Source organism: Piliocolobus tephrosceles, chromosome 18, assembly GCF_002776525.5.
Source record: "Piliocolobus tephrosceles isolate RC106 chromosome 18, ASM277652v3, whole genome shotgun sequence".
Classification (NCBI taxonomy): domain Eukaryota; kingdom Metazoa; phylum Chordata; class Mammalia; order Primates; family Cercopithecidae; genus Piliocolobus; species Piliocolobus tephrosceles.
Genome location: NC_045451.1, coordinates 60,984,929 through 61,009,425, shown reverse-complemented (window position 1 = coordinate 61,009,425; position 24,497 = coordinate 60,984,929). Strand labels below are relative to the sequence as shown.

The window sequence follows — 24,497 nt, the reverse complement described above, 5'->3', positions numbered from 1 at the left end:
CGTCTGAGCGTTGGTATTAGTTTATTATTGTTTCTCATTCCAGTTAAAATTTTCCTAGTTCTGATTATGATGAGTAGTTTTCTATTCAAACCTGGACATTATCTTACAACATTCTGGATCTTATTTAAAATCTCTTTTAGAAGGTCTCCTCTGACACTGTTCTGGTGAAACTAGGGGGGTGCTGCCTCTTTTCTGCCAGGTGGAGTTTGGAGAAGTCCAGGTTTTCCACTCAGCTGCTACTGACACCTCAGGTGGGGAAGGGAGCAGATCCTTATCATTGCTGGGTGGAAGCAGGAGTTCTGGCGCTCTACCAGGCCTCCACCGAGTGCACCATGGCTGCTCCTCATGTGGCCCCCACAGATGACATTGCATTGTGGAAAGGAGCTTGTTATTTTCAGTCGAAAGTTCTGACTCTCTACTATGCCTCTTTTGAAATCAACCCAGAAGGCAGTGGGAGGGGCACCCCATTACTGCCAGCTGGGAGTGTAAGTGTAGATTCCCCACATGGTCACTGCTATGCTGTCTGGGAAGAGAAGGAAGGTTTGTTACTGCCCACGGGAGATGAAAATTCCTTTCCTGGGCCTTCTCTGACACTATTCTAACTGGAAGTTGGGGTGTGCTACAGCATAGTGGAGATGGAAATCTAGACTTCCCACTCAGCCTTTGCTGTTAAGAATGGGGTTACCGTTTTTCTGCGGTGTTTGGCTAAAAAAAGCAGTGATAGTTTAAGTTTTCTGACTTGCTAGCCTGCTCCTTTTCTGGTCTTTAGGCTAAGGAAATTAGCTTTTTTTGGAGCTTTGTCTGCAATTGTTGATATTTCGAGGTTGCTGGCTTCTCCGGCACCCTGTCTAGGATACACGCAGCAAAAAGAAAACCCTAAAGATTCATCCATGTGTTGTTTCTCAGGACACAAGTAACCCAGGCTGGTTTGCCTTCTTTCTACCTTTCAAAATCTTTTTATGTTTGCTTTATGTTTAATGTTTAGGGTTTTTAGCTGTACTTACTGGGAGGAATACGGAAAGGTACTTTTACTCCATCTTTCTAGAAGTGAGACTTTTAATTTCATACCTCAAATTTCCCTCTCTACTTCTAATTTGGAAAAATGAATAACTTAAATCTAGCACATTTGAATTTTATCTGTGTTTTAAAAGTTAAATGTAAGTGGAAGATATGCAAAAAAGGATTCCTTAAACATTCAGAGTCAAATATATACTGCTAAGGCTAAATACAAAGGCAAGTTAGTAAAATGCTATCTAAATCTTCATAGATGATTACATGGATATCCAAAGCCACCCACGAAGGAAAGCAAGCCATTGACAGATATCATTCTATAAGGGAAGAAAAAATTAACACAGCATAAAAACTATCAGAGATTAAACCTAAGAAAGGGCAAAATAATACATTAGGAGAAGACTATAGACAGTGTATTTCTTGTCATGGGACTCATAGACACAGTAGAAATATATTTAGAAGTTGACTAAGAGGAATGGAAATGTATTACATATTTACAAACAAACATCTGAATTATGAATGCTTGTTATTGTTTCTTTGATAATAAAAAAATTTTGACAGGTAACCATGGAAAAGATGAACATTCTAAAATCAACATATTTTCCATTTGATTACATGAGATTATGTCAGTGTTAATCTTTTAAAAATATTTTAAACTGTGTTTCTTTCTTTTCCTTATTTGTCTGTCTCTTTCTGATACAGTTTGAGATTCAATTTCTGATCGCTTGCTTCTCTGGCTCCTTTCTCACATTTCAACCATCAAGAACCACTGAACTGAAATTTACATACTAAAATTTCAATATGGCTGTAGAATACAATTGTACAAAGGAAACTAAACTATAATCTAATCTGTACCACTTGAAACTGCAGTTCCAAGGTAAGGCTCTCATCAAAATTCTCTGACTCTGCTTCGTGTTTCAAACTATAGAGTTCAAATACAATTTTCTCAGGAAACGAAACAATTTGAAAGAGGGAAAAATCTCAAAAAGGAAACTTCTGATTAGAAAACAAAAAGTACCTCTTCATCCAATTCTTTCATTATCTTGTCTAGTTTTATGTTTGAGGTTCTGTAAAAACAAAAGCAATACAGATTAGAAATATATTTATTTCCTATTGCCCAGTGTTAAACACTCACATTCCTTACTTTTCCACTGCTAGAGTTTTGTATCCTTTTTAGGTGCCATGGATCTCTTTGGCAGTCAAGTGAAGCCTATGGCCTTTTTTCAAAATATTTTTTGAAGCACAAAAATTATATATGATTAAAAGACAATTAGGCCAGGTGCAGTGGCTCATATATGTTAATCCCAGCACTTTGGGAGGCCGAGGCGGGTGGATCATCTGAGGTCAGGAGTTCAAGACAAGCTTGGCCAACATGGTGAAACCCCATCTCTACTAAAACTAAAATTTTTAAAAATTAGCTAGGCATGGTGGCGGGTGCCTGTAATCCCAGCTACCTGGGAGGCCAAGACAGGAGAATTGCTTGAACCTGGGAGGCGGAGGTTGCAGTGAGCCAAGATCGTGCTACTGCACTCCAGCCTGGGTGATAGAGTGACAGTCTATCTCCAAAAAAAAAAAGGAGCCAATTATATTAAAATTCAGTAATAAACTTTTTAAAAACATGTATAATTCAGTAGTATATATGCTTCTTTATTAATATATTATATCACAAGATCTAGTGGCAGTAATTTCAAAGTATTGATGAGCATAAATGATATTTAGAGATAGCTGTCACAACTGTAATAAGAAAACATCTATAATTTCTATTGTTAATAAAAATTAACAACTACTGCTAATGACTGAATTGCTGCCTATGCTCAGAATTGAAACAAGTGCTAAAATTAAGTTACAAGTTAGAGAAAACATTCACCTTTCCTCATCCAAGTTTAAAGACTTCAAATTTCATCCATGGATTCTTTAGGGGAGGTCTATGGATCTCAGGTGAAGTATCCCTAAACTCCATCACGCAATACTTGCCACTACTCAAAAATCAGCTATTTATCCTTTAATACAGGATAAAGTAAACGAAGAGAAAGGTAGCATATATCAAATCAGTTAAGGCACCATTTGTCAACACTCAGTGTATTATCTTCATTACAATTTGCTTTCTTTGGTTCAAAACGTAATTCTGAGCTTCAAAACCTATATATGCAACATTTTCACATGGATGTCTCATCAAAATCCTCATTCAGCATCTCCAAAATGGAACTTACTGCCTCCGTTGCACACTCTCACCCCAATACCAATTTGCTTCTCTTCTAAAGTCCCTAAGTAAATGACATCACCTAGGAATCATCCTTGACTCATCTTCCCTCACTCCCATTTAGTTGAATAAAGTCCCAAATACTGCTAATTAAGCAGGAACTTCTTTTGAAACAGCAAATTTAATATATATTTTTTACTTATTAGTTTAATGACTTTTGGTGTTTTTCCATCACACTTAAAATAAATTCCAAATTTCTTAGTCCCCCCCCACCAAAAAAAAAAAAGAGAAAAAAGGAATCCTCTCCAATCTAGACCTTGTCATCCTCCCCACTCTCATCTCAGGCTTTTCGTTCCCTCACATCTTACAGGCCAGTCGAGGTCTCTTACCTCACGGCCTTCACAGATACTCACCTCCTGGACCCTAACACTTCCTTCCACTCCTCTCCAAATAATTTCCATTGACTCTTCTGGTTTTAGCTTTCTCTTATCTCTGACAAAACAGTACAGGCATCTCCTGATGTATTCCTGATATTCCTGTATAATTTTATTCTCTCCCCAATTAATACATACCACACTTCTTGATAATTACTTATTTTTCTTGCTAAATTACAAGCTCCTTGTGGAGAGGGGCCATGTTTTATTTATTCAGTACTATATTGTTGACAAGCACATTATCTTGACACTTTAACTGAAATTTTTATTGAATAAATGACTGTAACTAAAATGATTTGAATGCAGAGAATTTAATTTAAAGACATGCAAGTAAATATCACTCCACAATCTCTAGCACTAGGTTTTTATTTTAAAAACTATTTACCAATTCAATACATACTTTTTAAAAGTTTCAGCTCAATTTTATTTCCTTGAGGTGATACATTTTCACATGATTATTAGCCACTTCAGCCATTCTTATTACTTCCTCAAACTGATCCCTACTCACCATTACTACCAGTTTGTCACTTGTCTTTTAATTTTGTTTAAAATTTTTGGGGGGCCGGGAGTGGTGGCTCATGCCTGTAATCCCAACACTTTGGTAGGCCGAGGCGGGTGGATCACCTGAGGTCAGGAGTTCAAGACCAGCCTGGCCAACATGGTGAAATCCCGTCTCTATTAAAAATACCAAAACTGGCCGGGCGTGGTGGCAGGCGCTTGTAATCCCAGCTACTTGGGGGGCTGAGGCAGAAGAATTGCTTGAACCCGGGAAGCAGAGGTTGCAGTGAGCCGAGATCGCACCATCGCACTCCAGTCTAGGGGACAAGAGTGAGACGTTGTCTCAAAAAAAAAAAAAAAAAATTGGATGTAGAGACTTCTCAACATTTATGTAACAGTATCTACCCAGTTCTTCCCCTTATTTTCATATTTTATATTTAGAAATTCTTTCCAAATCCTTTGGAAAGATCAGTTAATTATTTGCTTATATTCAATAATATAAGCAAATAATATTCAAATACCTTTTTAAAAAAAAGTTTGTATTGGCCGGGCGTGGTGGCTCACGCCTGTAATCCCAGCACTTTGGGAGGCTGAGACGGGCGGATCACGAGGTCAGGAGATCAAGACCATCCTGGCTAACACGGTGAAACCCCGTCTCTACTAAAAATACAAAAAAAAAAAATTAGCCAGGCATAGTGGTGGGCGCCTGTAGTCCCAGCTACTCGGGAGGCTGAGTCAGGAGAATGGCGTGAACCCGGGAGGCAGAGCTTGCAGTGAGTGGAGATCGCACCACTGCACTCCAGCCTGGGTGACTGAGCAAGACTCCGTCTCAAAAAAAAAAAAAAAAAGTTTGTATTATACACTTAACCATATAATCTATAAAGAATGGTTAAAAGTGAGAATGTTACCTGTTTCGTACGAAACCCCCCACCTGCTCTGTCACAAAATTACCAGTGTTCCCAAATTTATTTGTTGAATACTTTTTGTGTTACCTTTGCATTTCATTTATTCAATACTATTCACTAAAAACATAAATAATTATAAAAAATATTGCTTATAATTGATAAGTAATTCAGCATTAAGATAGGTTATTTAAATTAATCTTGAGCGTACCTCAAAGATATTTTTTCTGTGGGTCTAATGCCAATAACATGCTGAAATCAGACCCACAGAAAAAAATACTCTGAGTTACTGCTCCAGAGAACCACAGTGGAAATTAGAATGGCCACATGAAAAATTTAATATATTTTAATCTTCAACAATTTACATTTCAAAAAGCACCTTATTTAATGTAAACTAATTTCCGCTTTATTTATTTTTCTTTTTGAGACAGAGTCTTGCTCTGTCACCCAGGCTGCAGTGCAATGGCATGATCTCGGCTCACTGTAACCTCTCCCTCCTGAGTTCAAGCAACTCTCATGTCTCAGCCTCCCAAGCAGTGGGGACTACAGGTGCACATCACTGTGCCCACCTAATTGTCTGTATTTTCAGTAGAGATGCAGTTGCCATGCTGGCCTGGCTGGTCTTGAACTCATGCCCTCAAGTGATCCGCCATGCCCAGCCTAATTTGCCTTTTTAGTTAGCTAATTATGTAACGAGAAAAAAGCAGTAAGTTAGGCAACTAAATGAATTAGCATTATAGTTTTTTAAGAATACAGACTGTTGGCTGGGCGCGGTGGCTCACACCTGTAATCCCAGCACTTTGGGAAGACGAGGCAGGCAGATCACAAGGTCAGGAGATCCTGGCTAACACAGTGAAACCCCGTCTCTACTAAAAATACAAAAAAAAAAAAAAAAAAAAAAAAAATTAGCCGGGCATTGTGGCAGGTGCCTGTAGTCCCAGCTACTGGAGAAGCTGAGGCAGGAGAATGGCGTGAACCCGGGAGGTGGAGCTTGCAGTGAGCTGAGATCGCATCACTGCACTCCAGCCTGGGCAACAGAATGAGACTCTGTCTCAAAAAAAAAAAAGAATACAGACTGCCAGGAACAAATGTACTTTAAATATTCTGAGGAAAATACATCTATAATTAAGCCAACATAAATACAACTTCTCAATTCTAGCCGAGACATATCATGAATGTATTATCAGTAGTAATCTTTACATCCTCATTTTCTATCTACTTTCAGATGTTTGCAGGGTATAAGCTTTCAAATAAGTATTTGGTATGTAAAACTTTTAATATGAAAAACTTCAAGTATATTCTCACCTGCACTTCTGCTCCATTTCATCTTTTAACTGCATTTCATTATGCAGCTGTTCTTCCAGCTTATAGATTGTTTTCTGCAAACTTTCCTGCTTTAATTTAAAACAAAAACAAAAATTCATTCTACTAAGAATATTCAGACATTTAAAATATCAACTCTACGTTAATATTTTAAACCTTTTCAGAAAATAATTTAGTTTAATCTTACCTCTTTTCTATCTCAATTTTTTTTATTATCAATTTAACAAGCATTTTCTTAACATCTACTAAATGTCAGGCCATTAGAAATACAAAAATTAGAAAGATTTGGTTCCTGTTCTCATGAAGCAAATAGTTACATAGTGAGGCAAAGTTAAATTGGAAGAGAAAAAAGAACCTACAATGTCTCAAATAAATATACACAAAATATTACAACAGACTTTGGTAAACAATAATAAAATTATCTACAGAGTGTTCCGAAGGACAGAAAAGGTCACTTCTAACTCTGCCAAGAATATATAATCCTTAAGTTCAGGCCTAAAAAGGTAAGAGGAACTGATAATCTGATAAAGCAAAGCAGGTGGTACAAGGAAGGCATTTTAGCTAGAATGAACAAGGAGCCCAAACGTAGAAAGGCAGAAGAAAATACGATATATTTGGGAAACGGAAAGAAATCAAGCACTGTAGCAGAGCACAGAATGTAACAGGAAAAACAACTCACTTTAAGTCTAAGAAGGTAATGATGCTTGCATGCACAAATTGGAGTTAGGGACTTTAACCCATAAACATTTTAAATGAGAAATGACATAATACTGGCACCTCAGAAACATCACTACAATAATAATGTGAATGAACAGCTTAGAGGGCAGTGAAGTTCTAAGAAGAGCAACCAGTTAAAAAGCTATCAAAACAGTTCAGATAAGAGAATATGGATCTGATAAAAGGCAGAGTCTCTAGGAACGATGAGGAAGTAATGGATAAAGGTATCAAATAGAAAGCATAACGTATGACCAAATCAATTGGAAGTTAGAACAGATATACCATTATGAGAGACAGTCAACACACTGCTAGGGAGGGAATGGGGACAGGAAAACAATGAGTTTAGCTCTGGCCTAGTTTGATATGCCTGAGAAGTATACAGAAGAGAGAGAAAGATTCAGGGCTGCAGCGCAGACGAGCAAGCTGGACATGAATGAGATTACCTACAGAGAAAGAGCAGAGAGCCAAGATCAGAACTTTGGGAAATGTTTAATAATCAAAAGTAAGCAAAGGAGGAAGATCCTGAAAAGGGGATTGAGAAATAAATAAAATTCAAAAACATGGGAGGTAAAAAAGAGGGAAACAATAGGAACATAAAAGAGTTAGAAAAGTCTGAAGTTCCAAAGAAGGAAGTAGTCAGTGTCAAATACAGCAAAGAAGAAAAATAAGACACGGGCTGAAAATCATCCATTGTATTTGGCAATTGCAAAGTTGTTCATTAGCATCTCTGCTAAAAGGTTTTCAAGGAAAATTAAATTAGTTGATTTTGTACTTAGTTCTAGGTTAAAATAATTAGTATTTCCCCCTTGATATTATTAGAGAAAAAGATAAAGGTAGCAACCACTGACAAACTTATGGTAATCACCACTGAACAAAATCCACCCAAAGAAAACATGAATCCTTTGAATATTTTTGAAGGCCAAAGGCACTTCTAACTCTGCAGTCAAGTAATACAGTGAGAGCTGACTTACACCAACTCCTTATTATTACCTAGGTCAAAGATTTTTGAGCCCTTGTTAGCAATACATAACTTGCCAAACAGCTCTACTGAGATTAAAATGTAAAAGATGAACTTAACAGCAAATGGGTATTTATGTAGTTCCTTCACCTTTTTCTCATTTTCCCTTTTCACCACATTCTCTTATATTTAAAAGTCAATATATCAAGGAGAAAGAAAAGAATCATTATCAGCTTTTTAAAAATGGCTGCTACCTCTTCCTCTCCTCTGTTAAAAATGTGTAGGCTTGCAATGTCTCTGTGCCCCCTCAAAAAATGTAGGCTATAGTAGACAAAAAGTTCAAAGAATGCTCTAGGAAGGGACAGATAATTACTCTGGATATTTTTCAGAAAATTCCTGTTAACCCAAAAGGACCTTCTGAAATGTAAGCAAGGAAGATTTTGTTTTACCTCTGTCTCAGAACATGAGCTATATAAACAACAGAAAGAACTCAACTAAAATTTATTTTTGAGAGTAATTTACTTTTCAGTGGACAAATTAAGATGATGCTGACTATACTGGTTATTCTCCATTTCCCCCATTCCCTTCTAACCTTGAAATTTCATCCTCTGCTCTTCTTTGCCTTAAAATCTAGAGTGCATTGCCTGTATTACTCTGTAGCCCTATGACTTTAAGGTTGGATTCAACCCACAGGAGACACCAGCAGAAATCTGAAGGTAAAAAAAAGAAATATCCATTCTCCCTACACTCTTTGTGCTTCACTGTGGTTCTTGCAATGTTCTATGTTTTATATTCCTCTTCTATGATGTCAGGCTTTCTCTGAGCTACAATAAGGTTTTCTCTCTTTGCTCCTTCAGTATAGGGCAATAGCTTCCCACTCTTGTTCATACATGGGTGCTTTAGTACGCTTTATTGTTTCCCTCTACTGATGTTCACAGCTTGTTAGTCATCCCTTCATTAAACAATTCACTTAATAAATGCACAAAATATGGTGTGCGTGTGTATATATATGTGTGTGTGTGTGTGTATATATGTACGCAATGGAATATTACTCAACCTTAAACACGAAGGAAATCTGAATACATACTACAGTATAGATGAACCTTGCAGACAGTATGCTACATGAAATAAGTCAGTCACATATGGATAAATATTGTATGATTCCATTCATATAAGGTGCCTAGAATAGGCAAATTCATTGAGACAGAATGTAGAATAGTGGTTACCAGGACCTGGGGGGAGGGTGAAATTAGGAGTTATTGTTTAATTGGCACAGATTTTTAGTTTGGGATGATGAAAAGGTTCTTGAGATGGATGGCGGTGATGGCTGCACAACCATGTGAAGGTGCTTAATGCCACTGAACTGCACACTTAAAAATGATTAAAATGGTAAATTTCATGTTATGTATATTTACCGTATACACAAAACTCTCATTTAAATCTTTTGAACATGTAATCTGTTTGCCTATCAAGACCCTTAATGACACATTGGTATATCACAGTTCCCGATTCCAAAGATTAAAAAAGATGACCTCTGTCAATTTGTGTAACAATTTAGTTTACTAACTGCCTCCAAATATATTATTTCATTTGATGTTTGAGCAAAAAAATGAGACCGAAAAGGAGACAGGAGATAAAAGTGCCATAAAAATCTAAGTTCAGCTAACCACAGCTTCACAAACAATACATAAATTTACTATCATACACACAAATATATTACCCACAAAACAATTTTAAAAACAATTTTCTTAATATTAAGAAAATACCTACCAAGCTTTTATCTGCATTGGAGCTAGTTCTGTTATCATTAGGATTTGCTGAAGATAAGTATCTGAGGGAAAGAAAAGTTTAAAAAGAAAACAAAACAAAAAACTCTTTAATATCCCGTAACAACCAATAATAAATACTACATGCCTATTTTATGTTCAGTGTTACAGTAGCTTTGTTTTTAAAAATTAAGTATAGGTTCATAATTTTTATAAACATAATTCAGAAATGATACATATATTAAATAAAACACCCAGTCAGGTCTAAAAATAGTAGCAGCCTGTAAACATATGACTTAATATTCTTGTAGCAAAACATAAGAATATTCATACCATGCCGGGCGCGGTGGCTCAAGCCTGTAATCCCAGCACTTTGGGAGGCCAAGACGGGCGGATCACGAGGTCAGGAGATCGAGACCATCCTGGCTAACCCGGTGAAACCCCGTCTTTACTAAAAACTACAAAAAACTAGCTGGGCGAGGTGGTAGGTGCCTGTAGTCCCAGCTACTGGGGAGGCTGAGGCAGGAGAATGGCGTAAACCTGGGAGGCGGAGCTTGCAGTGAGCGGAGATCTGGCCACTGCACTCCAGCCTGGGTGACATGGGTGACAGAGCAAGACTCCGTCTCAAAAAAAAAAAAAAAAAAAAAGAATATTCATACCAAGTAAGATAAATAAAAAACAAAGTCTCAAGTTAGTTCACATTAGGCTTTCTGGTAAGGTACTAGTGTCGCTAGTGTTGCTACTACCACCACCATGCTGCAATTACTATGGCTACAACTACTATAATCACTACTTCTACCATCACCACCACTACAGTCAGCATCCCAATTAACCAGTAGAGCTCTCACAAAAGGACATCAAATAGTTATTGTATACTTCATAGCTATTAAAGGCATCTGTTAACACACCAGATATTAATAATGTTCCAAAAGAACAATTTAAGTAAATTTTAAAAATCAGTGAATGACAGAATCCATTAAGTATCAATAAAAATACACAGTATAATGGCACTATAAAAGAAACAGCTAGAAATATGCCACTTCCTAGGTTTTCCTTGAAAAATTATTCAGATCAAATGGAGATTCAGACAACTTTAAGACAATAATAGGGGCTATGTAGCAGTTTTATAGAGGAAAAGTCCCATATAACAATTGACTAATTCTGGATGTAGGGCAATTTAATTCCATTGACTATTAAGCATCTCAGAAATTCAATGTGAGATTCTGCTTATGTAATATAAATAAGGCATATAGCAATTCCAGTGAAATCTAAATTAGATGAGACTGTTTTGTCTCTAAGATATTTTCTAAACTTAACAAGCTATGTAACTGAGACTGACATTTTAGTCTTTTTTTTTTCTTTTTTTTTTTGAGACGGAGTCTTGCTCTGTCACCCAGGCTGGAGTGCTGTGGCTGGATCTCAGCTCACTGCAAGCTCCGCCTCCCGGGTTCACGCCATTCTCCTGCCTCAGCCTCCCCAGTAGCTGGGACTACAGGCGCCGCCACCTCGCCCGGCTAGTTTTTTGTAGTTTTTAGTAGAGACGGGGTTTCACCATGTTAGCCAGGATGGTCTCGATCTCCTGACCTCGTGATCCGCCCGTCTCGGCCTCCCAAAGTGCTGGGATTACAGGCTTGAGCCACCGCGCCCGGCCTTTTAGTCTTTTGCAAAATTAGTAATAAAAGCTTGAATGCAGCAAGGGAAATTTAAGGACATCACTTGTATACATTAATTCTTCCAACTTCTGTCATTTTCTATCAAGGTACGTTTGCATATTATATTGATGCTTTTACATAGAATCTGGTCATTTAGGTAACTTTTTAAGAAATAGGAGTTACTATATTAGGAATATAGCTTAAGGCTATTTTAAAAATCATGTTTAATTCAGCTGTAATTAAGCAACAATTATTTCTGCCCTTGGTATTAAAAGTATATTTGGATTTCAGGGATAAGAATTTCAGAGGTTTTCTATTTCATATCTGTATATTCTAAATTATGCTTACATATTACAATAAGGCTAATCAATATTTTTGCCAGGGCCAGGTGCAGTGGCTCACACATGTAATTTGATGGGATTACTTTGGGAGGCCAAGGTGGGTGGATCACTTGAGGCCAGGGGTTTGAGACCAGCCTGGCCAACATGTTGAAACCCCATCTCTAATAAAAATACAAAGATTAGCCAGGCGTGGTGGTACACATCTGAAATCCCAGCTACTCAGAGGCTGAGGCACAAGAATCACGTGAACCCAGGAGGCGGAGATTGCAGTGAGCCAAGATCACACTACCGCACTCCAGCCTCAGCAACAGAGCGAGACTCTGTTTCAAAAAATATATATATATATAGTTGGTTCTTTCTTATTAAGAGCAACCATACCTTTGCCTATTCATGTAGTAATTACTTAAAAAATACTACATATATTTGTCAATGGGCTATGACAGTTAAGAACATAGTATATATGGCTGGGGGCGGTGGCTCACACCTGTAATCCCAGCACTTTGGGAGGCCAAGGCGGGCAGATCACAAGGTCAGGAGATCGAGACCATCCTGGCTAACATGGTGAAACCCCGTCTCTACTGAAACTACAAAAAAAAAAAAAAAATTAGCTGGGCGTGGTGGCAGGTGCCTGTAGTCCCAGCTACTCGGGAGGCTGAGGCAGGAGAATGGCGTGAACCCAGGAGGTGGAGCTTGCAGTGAGCCGAGATCACGCCACTGCACTTCAGCCTGGAAAATAGCGAGACTCCATCTCAAAAAAAAAAAAAAAAAAAAAAAAGCAGTATAATTTCTACTTTTAAGAAACTTAAAAATTAGTTTGGGCCATAAAACATGAATACAAAGAAAAACTAGAGAACATAATCAAGTGCATGATAATGTAAGACAAAGAGTAGAATAAATGTTAATGTCACTCAAGGTTACCATTATACAGAGAAACTTATAACTGCTGGACTCTACTACAGAAAATACAAAAACATTGGAGGTTGTTTATTATCAACAACTTGAGTGTTTCAGAAACCAAGTCAAAGAATTATTGATAAGAATACAAAAAGTTAAAGAACGCTTCAGCAGGCTGGGCATGGTGGGTCACACCTGTAATCCCAGCACTTTGGGAGGCCAAGGCAGGCAGATCACCTGAGGTCAGGAGTTCGAGACCAGCCTGACCAACGTGGAGAAACCCTGTCTCTACTAAAAACACAAAATTAGCCGGGCGTGGTGGCACATGCCTGTAATCCCAGCTACTCGGGAGGCCGAGGCAGGAGAATGGCTTGACCCCAGGAAACGGAGGTTGCAGTGAGCCAAGATTGCATCATTGCACTCCAACCTGGGCAACAAGAGCAAAACTCTGTCTCAAAAAAAAAAAAAAAGAAAAAAGAATAAAAGAATGCTTCAGCAAAAATCACCCTGAAGCTCTTCTGTATATGTATGTTAATTGAAAATAGTTAAAATATTATACTAGGGAGGAAAAAAAGGTAAGTGCCACCTATCTCACTGATGATGCAACAAAAAGCATTAAGTACTATCTTACAGTGAATTACTGAAGAAGTTTCAAAAAGCCAGACTAAATTGTCTTTCTGATTTCTAAGCTTAACCCGAATGGCTCTAATACTAAAATGACAAGGCTTTTCACTTTAAAATAAGATTAGTTATAAAGACCTCAAATGTAATAATTTACTCCAAGCAAATCCGTTATCTGATACCATTCCAAAGGAGTATAATTTGATTAGAAGTACATATTTTTGAGGTAATTAAAAGCAGATTTAACCCACCCAGTAAGTGTTATCATATAGTTCAATGCATTATATTGGTATAGCACTTTGTTTAGATTTCTCCTTCCTTCACTTCTTTCCTTCCTTTTTTTTTTTTTTTTTGAGACAGTCTCACTCTATTGCCCAGGCTGGAGTGCAGTGGCATGATCTTGGCTCACTGCAACCTCCGGCCCCCAGGTTCAAGCAATTCTCCTGCCTCAGTCTCCCAAGTAGCTGGGATTACCGGCATGTGCCACCACACCTGGCTAATTTTTGTATTTTTAGTAGAGACAGGGTTTCACCACGTTGGCCAGGCTAGTCACGAACTCTTGGCCTCAAGTGACCCGCCCACCTCGGCCTCCCAAACTGCTGGGATTACAGGCGTGAGCCACCGTGCCTGACAGAGATTTCTACTATGTCATTCTTACCAACCTACATTGTACAATTTATCCCTTTCTCACCAAATGTGAGCCTCTCAAGAGAAGGTACTGTATCTTATTCATCCTTCTCCATGCAATTTGGTGCTTAGTATACACCTGACAAATAATAAGTTATCAAAGATATCTGTGGAATGAACAAATGCTCAGCACACTAAAATAATGTTAAATGTTTAACTTAAATATCAAGTACATTAGAGTAAAGCTAACATGAACTCATACCAATGATAATAATAGTTACACTGAGTGCTTATACCATGCAAAGCACTCTTCTAAGTGCTGTACTGTGTTTTAATTTACTTAAACCTTACTGTTGGGAACAAGCCCCCCAAAAACTGGCCATAAAGAAAATCTCTGCAGCACTATAACATGTTCTTAATGGCCCTAACGCCCAAGCTGGAAGGTTGTGGGTTTACAGGAATGAGGGCAAGGAACACCTGGCCCGCCCAGGGCGGAAAACCGCTTAAAGGCATTCTTAAGCCACAAACAATTAGCATGAGAGAACTGTGTCTTAAGGGTGTATTCCCGTTGCAGTTAACTAGCCCAACCTATTCATTTAATTCCACCCATCCCTTGCTTCCCATAAGGGATACTTTTAGTTAATTTAGTATCTATAGAAACAATGCTAATGACTGGTTTGCTGTTAATAAATATGTGGGTAAATCTCTGTTCTGGGCTGTCAGCTCTGAAGGCTGTGAGACCCCAGATTCCCCACTTCACACCTCTATATTTGTGTGTGTGTGTCTTTAACTCCTCTAGCACCGCTGGTTTTGGCACCTTACAACAATCCTGTGAGGTAAGTAGGCAAAGAGTATTATTGTTATTATCATCATCCCTATTTTTGAGGAAATGGAGGCATAAAAAGCCAAAGTTATTTGTCCAAGGTCACAGTGGAGGTAATACTACATGTTATAACACATGGTAAATTAAATGGGTTTGGGGAGGAATTACTTAATTTTTGAAGAGCTAAAAATGGATAGCATCAATATGGTGATGATAATGCTAGAAAAGTCTACATGTGGGGGGAGGGGGGAGGGATTGCATTGGGAGTTATATATACCTGATGTAAATGACAAGTTGATGGGTGCTGATGAGTTGATGGGTGCAGCACACCAACATGGCACAAGTATACATATGTAACAAACCTGCACATTATGCACATGTACCCTAGAACTTAAAGTATAATAATAATAAAAAAAAAGAAAGAAAGAAAAGAAAAGTCTACATACTGGCCAGGCACGGTGGGTCATGCCTGTAATCGCAGTACTTTGGGAGGCCAAGGCGGGCAGATCATGAGGTCAGGAGTTCAAGACCAGCCTGGCCAACATGGTGAAACCCCATCTCTACTAAAAATACAAAAATTAGCTGGGTGTGGTGGTGAGCACCTGTAATCCCAGCTACTCGGGAGGCTGAGGCAGGAGAATTGCTTGGACCCAGGAGGTGGAGGTTGCAGTGAGCCAAGATTGTGCCACTGCACTCCAGCTTGGGTGACAGAGCAAGACTCCATCTCCAAAACAAACAAAAAAAAAAGTCCACATGTTGTTTCAAAATGTATTATAAACCATAAGTCTACAGATCAAAATATCAGTATTTATAGCATCTTTTGACCTATTAATTGTTGTAAATTGAGGATATATAGTATATCATTTAGCAAAAAAATTTTGAAAAACAGTGTCCTAAACATGGATGAGTCCAAGACAAATTAAATATGAAATACTGGAGATATCATGCATCAATGAAAAATTGCATAAGGTATATCTTTATATACCATTAAATCTACTTTAAAAATGATTTTTAGATATTTCTAAGAACAAAATCGGCACTTACTCCTACAATCACTGTTTAGCATACTTACCTACGATTGCTATAATATGTAAATCCTACAAAAGGTAGTTGATTGCCAACAAAAGCTTTAGGAATAGGGAATGTTTCTTCCTCTCCTTTATCTTCTTCCAAGTCATCAAAATTACTCGTATCAATGTCACTACTTAAATCAGGTACAACTGGTGCTACAGCTAAAAACAGAAACAAAATTAGTTGCTCATTTCAAACTTAAAATACAAGTAAAGTGAAGCAGATTCCATACCAACTACTGATGGTTTCTCTCTGATAAAAGTTTGCAAACCACAAATTCTACCTGGCTTGAATCCTATTATACTAAGCTTTACCAGGATTAAAAATCAACTGATAATTGATCATTATGTAATTCTATGAAACAATTATCTTCAAAGTCACCTATAATTATCTATACCTTGGGTTTAACTTGACTATTACAAATCAAGCATTATTAAGGTTTGTTTTAGAATGTACCAATAAATACACAAAAGCATTCAGGACTACAGAAAAAACTTTTCAGAAACTAAAGCATAACAAACCGTACTCGAAAAAATTGTTTATCTTTAAATATAGTATTTTTTGGTTAATCTGCTTTATAGTAAACCAGAAATTAAGGTTACTTCTTAGCTTCCTGGACATAATAATTTGGTACTGAAATATTTTTACTCACTCAGAATCCAGATGATCAATACTCCTCTCTCCCACCCCAATATCTCCATAAGATTAAGCCACAGGAGCAACGGATTTGGAATTGTATTTTCAGACTACCTACCTCTAGAATCAAGTGATTAAGACTAATGCAGTGAGGTATTTATGATATCATTGTTAACAAAAAAGGGCAGTAATACAAAAAGCGGACATGACATCTTCAAGAATTATAAATTTGATATGGACCAAGTCTTACATATACTTAATAATATAAAACCATATGTGACAATGTTTAAATATTCATAATATAGGAGAAAATACTATATAAAACTAATACTACTAACATCTACTTCTGGGACTTGAATGTTACAAGAGGTACATCTAAAAAAAATTCTAAGAAAATAAAAGTTTAAGAAAATTTATTTTTTAGCTTAAAGATACTGTAGTATAATAAAACGTCCCTGAATTATGATCATCAAAATACTAAAAAATTATTTTAGGTACAACAACCTCATGTTCTTTTAGGGAAAAGGAATCAATTTTCTTTTCAATCATCTGGGTATTTCAGGCAAGAAATACTTATTGTTGTGTCATCTGAGACACAGTAAATTAATATTTAGGGAACGAAACAACACGTTTACCCGAATGAAGCCGAGTACTAACTAATAGTAACAAGAGAGTGAGATTGGAGCTTTTCCACCATTCCACTTTCCTGAATGGCCAACAGAACTGATTAGACAAGGCTAGCTTTCTAATATTTGTAAAATGAGGGGAAAACTCAAATGGTTGCCGCCCTTGGGAAATACAAAAGTTAATTATGGTCTTGGTATAAATTTTATGTTAAAAGTGATCTCAATCAGAGACACGTTTGCCTGCTGGAGGGCATTTAGCAATGTCTGGGTACATATTCTGGTTCTCATTAATGGAAAAAAGGTGCTACTGGCACCTAATGAGTACAGTCATGGGACGCCACTAAACATCCTTAAGTTTAGGATAATCCCCACAAAAAGAATTATTTGTCAACTGCTAAGGCTCAGAAAACCTGCTTTAAAATTATATCAGAAAGAGAGAAGCAGAATAAGTGTGCTGCATTTTCTCTTGCTGTTTCTGATGGACCTACTCTTTTTATAAATGACACTATTTCACAGTAGTTCTAAAATGACAAATTCTCACCTGTTTAAATTTTGAGACACAAGTGGGGAAAATATTGGAAGAGTTATAAAAGTAATTATTTCTGCTTCTAAATTAAGATGCTTACTTAGGCTTTATATAATGCCATATAATCACTTCAGAACTAATAAGAATAAAGACAACTTTACGGAATAAACATCAGTATATATTTGTTTAAAAATCTGCCTTCATTAAATAACTGTTAATTTAGAAACCATGTTCCATAAAAAATAATCCAGCACATGTTGTCAAAAATGGCAAAGTAGGGAACACAAAGAAATCATACCTCCACTGAAGCAAACGCTGAGTTGACAAAAACTACCAGAGCAACTTTCTGAGAACTCTGGAACCTAATAAAAAACTAGTAACAAGCAGGGAGTGTTTAATGAAGAAAGAGGATACAAAAATTTGGCATTTAAGGAAATCTCTGTCACTGGCTGAGATAATGAAATGGAGATTTCAGTGAAGACACATGACAATGCAAAAATAGTTTGGAAAAGTCACTATCACAGCCCACAACAAGCAACAACAGCAAGCCCTGGGTAAAAGAGGAAGAATCTGATTTCCAGAGTTACAACACTGTACTATCCAAAATGTCCCTCTTAGAAGGAAACAGCTGCTTTAAAACAATGTCCAGTTTACAACAAAAAATTACAAAGCATGTAAAGAAGCAAGAAAGTATAGGCCATTCACAAGGAATATAGAAAATGATAGAAACCACCACTGAGGAAACCAAGACATTAGATTTACTCAACAAAACCTTAAACTCTCTTAAATGTGTTCAAAAAACAAACGAACACTATAGACAAAGTACCCGGAAGATGATGTCTTAAGAAAGAAAAAATATCATGAAAGAGATCAAAATAAAACCAAATAGAAAGTCTAGCACTGAGAAGTACAATAGCTGAAGTTAAAATTTCTCTAGAAAGCTTCCACAGCAGATCTGAATAGGCAGAGGAAAAAAATCAGTGAACTTGAAGATAGGACAAATGAAATTATCAAGTGTGAGGAACAGAAAGAAAAAGAATGAAAAAGTGAACAGAGACTAAGGAAACTGTGGCATCAAACCAGACCAACACACAGATTATGGGAATTCCAGAAGGAGAGAAAGGGGCAAAAAGACTATTTGAAGAAATAATGGCCAAACCTTTCCAAATCTGGTAAAATATATAAATCTACACATCCAAGAAGCTGAATGCCAACTATGAAAAACTCCAAAAACTCCACATGAAGACATATCATAATCACATGCCATAATCAAACTGTCTTAACTCAAAGCCACATGAAGAAGAAAAAGGAGTATCAGTAAAGGTAACTATTTAGATAAATGTAAATAGAAGCAAGTTTTTGAAAGCTACTCAAAGTAAAGTGGTATCAATTCAACCTAGATTGTTATCAATTTAGAATGTTAAGTGTAATTCCATGTTAATTAATAAGAGAATGACTAAAAAATATACAGAAAAGGAAAAGAAGGAATCAAAATAGCATACTAGGGTAAAAAACTAAACACAAAAGAAAGCAATAATGTATTATCTGAGGAATAAAAAGGAAATATATGACATAGAAAACAGGAACATGACAGAAGTCTTTTCTTACCAGTATTCACTTTACATTTAAATGGATTAAACTCACTAATCAAAAGGCTGAGATGGGTAGAATGCAATAAAAAATGATTCAACTGTATCTGTCTATAGAGACTCGCCTAAGATCCACAGACATAGGTTAAAAGGTTACTTGACCTGCATCCACAGGTTAAAAGTAATGGAGGAAAAAAGATATTCCATGCAAAAGGGAGCTGAAGTGGCTACATTAACATGAGACAAAACAGACTTTAAATAAAAAACTGTCAAAAGAGGCAAAAAAGCACACTGCATATTAATTGATAAAAGGCTCAATCCATTAAGAAAATATAATGACTATAAAAATGTATGCATCTAACACAGCCCCACAATGTAAGAAGCAAAAATAGACATGAATGCAGGAAAAAAACCGTTCTAAAATAATAGTCTGACACAGTTTTATAGCTTGTCCCCACAAATGTCATGTTGAAAAGTAATCCCCAATGTTGGGGGGTGGGGACTGGTGGGATGTGACTGGATCACAGAAGTGGATTTCTCAAGAATGGTTTAGCACCATCCCCTTGGTGTTGTCCTCAAGACAGTGAATGAGTTATTGCCAGATCTGGTTGTTTAAAAACGTGTGTGTCATCGTCCCCCTCACCCTCTTTCTTGCTCCTGGCTCTTACCATGTGATGGGCCTGTTCTCACTTTGACTTCTGCAATGAGTAAAAGCTCCCTGAGGCCTCTCCAGAAGCTGAGCAGATGCCAGCAACATGCTTGTACAGCCTGCAGAACCATGAGCCAATTAAAACTCTTTTCTTTATAAATTACCAATCTCAGATATTCCTTTATAGCAATGCAAAAATGGCTTAACACAAGTTGGTGTCTTCAATAACCTACTTTCAACAATGGACAGAACATATAAATAGAAGATCAATAAGAAAATAGACGATATTAACAACTTCACAAACCAACTAGACATAACAGGCGTGTACAGAACACTCAACAACAGCAGAATACACATTCTTCTCAAGTGAATATGGAACATTTTCCAAGACAGATTATAAGTTGGACCAAAAAACAAGTCTTAAAAAGTTTTAAAACACTGAAATCATACAAAGTATCTTCTTTAACCACAAGAGAATGAACCAAGAAGTCAGTAATAGGAAGAAAACTGAAAGTTTCACAAATACATGGAAATTAAACAAAACACTCTTAAATCACCAGTGACTGAAAGAAATAATCACAGGAAGACTAAATACTTAGAAACAAATGAAAATGGGAAGACTAAATACTTTGAGACAAATGAAAATGAAAACAACATACTAAAATGTATGGGAGTCAATGAAAGCAGTGCTCCGATGGAAATTTTACCTATAAATGTCTATTATACTAAAAACCAATGATCTCAAGCCAATAACCCAACTTGACACTACAAGGAACTGTAAAAAGAAAAGCAAATTAAACCAAGAGCTAGCAAAAGGAAAGAAAGAATACAGATTGGAGTGCATAGAAATAAAACTGAGAATAGAAAATCAATAATGCAAATTAACAAAACTAAAAATCGGTTCTTTATAAAGATCAGAAAAATTGACAATCCTTCTACTGAACTAAGAGGGGGAAAAAAAACCCAGAAGACCCAAACAACTAAAATAAAAAATGAAAGTAGGGGCATAACTACCAACCACATAGAAGTAAAAAGAAAATACAATGCATAATCGTACAGTGACATTTTTTTTTCTTTTTTTTTGGAGACAGAGTCTTGCTCTGTCACCCAGGCTGGAGTGTAGTGGTGCAACCTCAACTCACTGCAACCCGTGCTTCCTGGGTTCAAGTAATTCTCTGCCTCAGTCTCTGGAGTAGCTGGGACTACAGGAGTGCACCACCATGCCTGGCTGGTTCTTTTTTTTTTTGTATTTTTTGTAGAGATGAGGTTTTGCCATGTTGGCCAGGCTGATCTCAAACTCCTGGCCTCAAGTGATCCACCTACCTCAGCCTCCCAAATTGTCGGGATTACAGGGGTTAGCCACTATGCCCGGCCTACAGTGACAAATCAGATAACTTAGATGAAATAGAGACATTCCTGGAAAACACAGACTGCCAAAATTTATTTTAAAAGAAATAAAGAATCATAATAGGGCCATAGTGGCTCATGCCTATAACCCCAGCACTTTGGAAGGCTGAGGGAGGGTGGCTTGAGACCAGGAGTTTGAAACCAGTCTGGGCAACATAGCAAGACACCATCTCTACAGAAAATAGAAAGAAAATTAGCCAGGTGTGGTGACACATGACTGTGTTCCTAGCTACTCGGGAGGCTGAGGCAGGAGGATCCCTTGAGTCTTGACAGTTCAACAACACAGTGAGCTAAGATCACGGCGCCGCATTCCAGCCTGGGCAACAGAACAAGACCTTGACTCTATTAAAAAAATAAAATAAAATGAAGGGAAAAAAACCCATATGATCATTTCAGTTGTCATACAAAAAGCATTTGACAAACACAACACCCTTTCATGATTGAAAACACTTGGCCAACAAGGAATAGAGAGGAACTTCCTCAATATGATAAAGGACATTAATGAAAATCCCACAGCTAACATTATACTCAGTGGTGAAAGACTAAAAGCTTCCTCCTATGACCACAAACAGACAAGGTGCCTACTTTTACCACTGCTATTCAACACTTTACTGGAAGCTCTAGTCTGAGTAATTAGGCAAGAATGATAAATAAAAGGCATATAAATTGGAAAGGAAGAAGTAAAACTCTCTCTATTCGCAGGTGACAGGATCCTAATATAGAAAATCCTAAAGAAGCTACAAAACAATACATTCGAGGCAACAGACAATTCAACAAAATTGCAGGTTACAAGATCAGAAATAAAAGTTCTACTTCTTTTTTTTTTTTTTTTTTTTTGAGACGGAGTCTTGCTCTGTTGCCCAGGCTGGAGTGTAGTGGCCGGATGGCAGTTCACTGTAAGCTCCGCCTCCTGGGTTTATGCCATTCTCCTGCCTCAGCCTCCCGAGTAGCTGGGACTACAGGCGCCCGCCACCTCGCCCGGCTAGTTTTTTGTATTTTTTAGTAGAGATGGGGTTTCACCGTGTTAGCCAGGATGGTCTCGATCTCCTGACCTTGTGTTCCGCCCGTCTCGGCCTCCCAAAGTGCTGGGATTACAGGCTTGAGCCACCGCGCCCGGCCTAAAAGTTCTACTTCTGTACGCTAGCAATAAACAATATGAAAAGAAAATTAAGGGAACAATTCCATTTAAACTAACATCAAAGGCCAGGCGTGGTGGCTCCCGCCTGTAATCCCAACACTTTGGGAGGCGGAGGCGGGGGGTTCAGGAGGTCAGGAGATTGAGACCATTCTGGCTAACATGATGAAACCCCGTCTCTACTAAAAAAAAAAAGTAAAAAAATTAGCCAGGTTTGGTGGTGGGCGCCTGTAGTCCCAGCTACTCCGGAGGCTGAGGCAGGAGAATGGCATGAACCCCAGAGGCGGAGCTTTCAGTGAACCTAGATTGAGTCACTGTACTCCAGCCTGGGCGACAGAGCGAGACTCGTCTCAAAAAAAAAAAACATCAAAAAGAAACACCTAGGAAAAAATTTAACCAAGGAGATATAAGGCTTATGCACCAAAAACTTAAAAACATTGCTGAAATTAAAGAAGGCTTACATAAATGGGGAGACATCCTGCGTTCATGTACTCGAAAACTTAGTATTGTTAAGATGGTAATACTACCCAAAGTAATTTAAAGATTCATTGTAATCTCCATCGAAATCCCAATGTCCTTTCTGTCAAAGATGTAAAAACTTATTCCAAAATTCACAGGAAATCTCACGAGATCCCAAATAGTCAAAACAATTTTGAAAATGAACGAAGTTGAAAGACTCACATTTCCTGATTTCAAAACTTATTACAAAGCTTCCATAATTGTACAGTGTGATATCAACATAAAGACAAACATATACAGACCAATGGAATACAACAAAAACCCCACAAATAAACCCTCATGTATATGGCCTAACGATTGACACAAGGGGCCAACAACTTTCAATGCAGGGAAAGGACAGTCCTTTCAATACATAGTGTTGGGAAAACTGGATATCCACATACAAAAATATTAAATTGGACCCTTACTATACACTATATAAAAAGTAATTCACAACGGGTCAAAGACTTAAACATACTGGCTGAACCTATGAAATTCACAGAAAGCATAGGTAAGACATTTCATGACACACTGGATTTGGCCATGATTTCTTAAATACAAAGACAAAAATACAAGCAACAAAAGAAGAAATAAACCAGATTTCATCAAAATTAAAAATTTTGTGCTTGAAAGTACTATTAACAGACTGTAGAGAATAGAAAATATCTGCAAACCATGTATCTGATAAGAGATTAATATCCAAAATTTAAAAATAACTCCTATAACTCAACAACAACAAAAACAAACCACCAAATTTTAAAATGGGCAAAGAACTTGAATAGAAATCTCTCAAGAGAAGATATAGGAATGGCCAATAAGCACATGACAAGATGTTTACCATTCCTGGTCATGAGAGAAATGCAAATCAAACCCACAATAAGATACCACTTCACATCCATTAGGATGACTACTATTAAACAAAACAAAACAGAAAAGAACAAATGTTGGATACGTGGAGAAACTGGACACATGTGCACTGCTGTTGCGAATGTGAAATGGTGCAAACGTTGGGGTTACTATTATGGCGTCTCCTCAAAAAAATTAAACATATGGCTGAATGTGGCGGCTCACGTCTGCAACCCCAGCACTTTGGTGCACTGCAGCTGGGAATGTGAAATGGTGCAAACATTGTGAATTTTATGGCACTTCCTCAAAACATTAAACATACGGCTGAGCATGGTGGCTCCCTGCACTTTGGGAGGTTGACGCAGGAGGATCTCTTGAGCCCTGGAGTTTGAGACTAGCCTGGTCAACACAGAAAGGCTGTCTCTACAAAACTAACTAATTAATTATCATATGACTTAGCCATTCCACTTATAGGTATATACCCAAATTAATGGAAAACAGGGATATTACAGAAATATCCATATATATAACACTAATATGGATATAAAATATAACATGGAATAATACATAATAATAATACAATATGGAAAGCAGGTATTTGTACTCTACTGTTTGTTATTCACAATAGCTAAAACACAGAGCTATCTTAAGTGTCTATTAATGGATAAATGGATAAACAAAATGTAGTATATCCACACAATGGAATATTATGATACATGCTATGACATGAATGAATCTTGAAGACAC

The 24,497-nt window shown here is 37.3% G+C and overlaps 1 protein-coding gene across 3 annotated transcripts in view; it reads right to left on the bottom strand.

The window, feature by feature from the left end:
- ROCK1 (Rho associated coiled-coil containing protein kinase 1) overlaps positions 1–24,497 on the bottom strand; it is a 154,698-nt gene that overhangs the window by 63,807 nt on the left and 66,394 nt on the right. For 2 of the 3 annotated variants that reach the window (XM_026456016.2, XM_026456014.1), the window contains exons 10-13: positions 15,840–15,999; positions 9,814–9,874; positions 6,351–6,439; positions 2,030–2,078 (exon numbers count right to left, since the gene is read on the bottom strand). In XM_026456016.2, coding sequence (XP_026311801.1) covers positions 2,030–2,078; positions 6,351–6,439; positions 9,814–9,874; positions 15,840–15,999 — 359 coding nt within the window. The remainder of the gene's footprint in view (positions 1–2,029; positions 2,079–6,350; positions 6,440–9,813; positions 9,875–15,839; positions 16,000–24,497) is intronic. The other variant, XM_026456015.1, reaches the window with a different exon arrangement.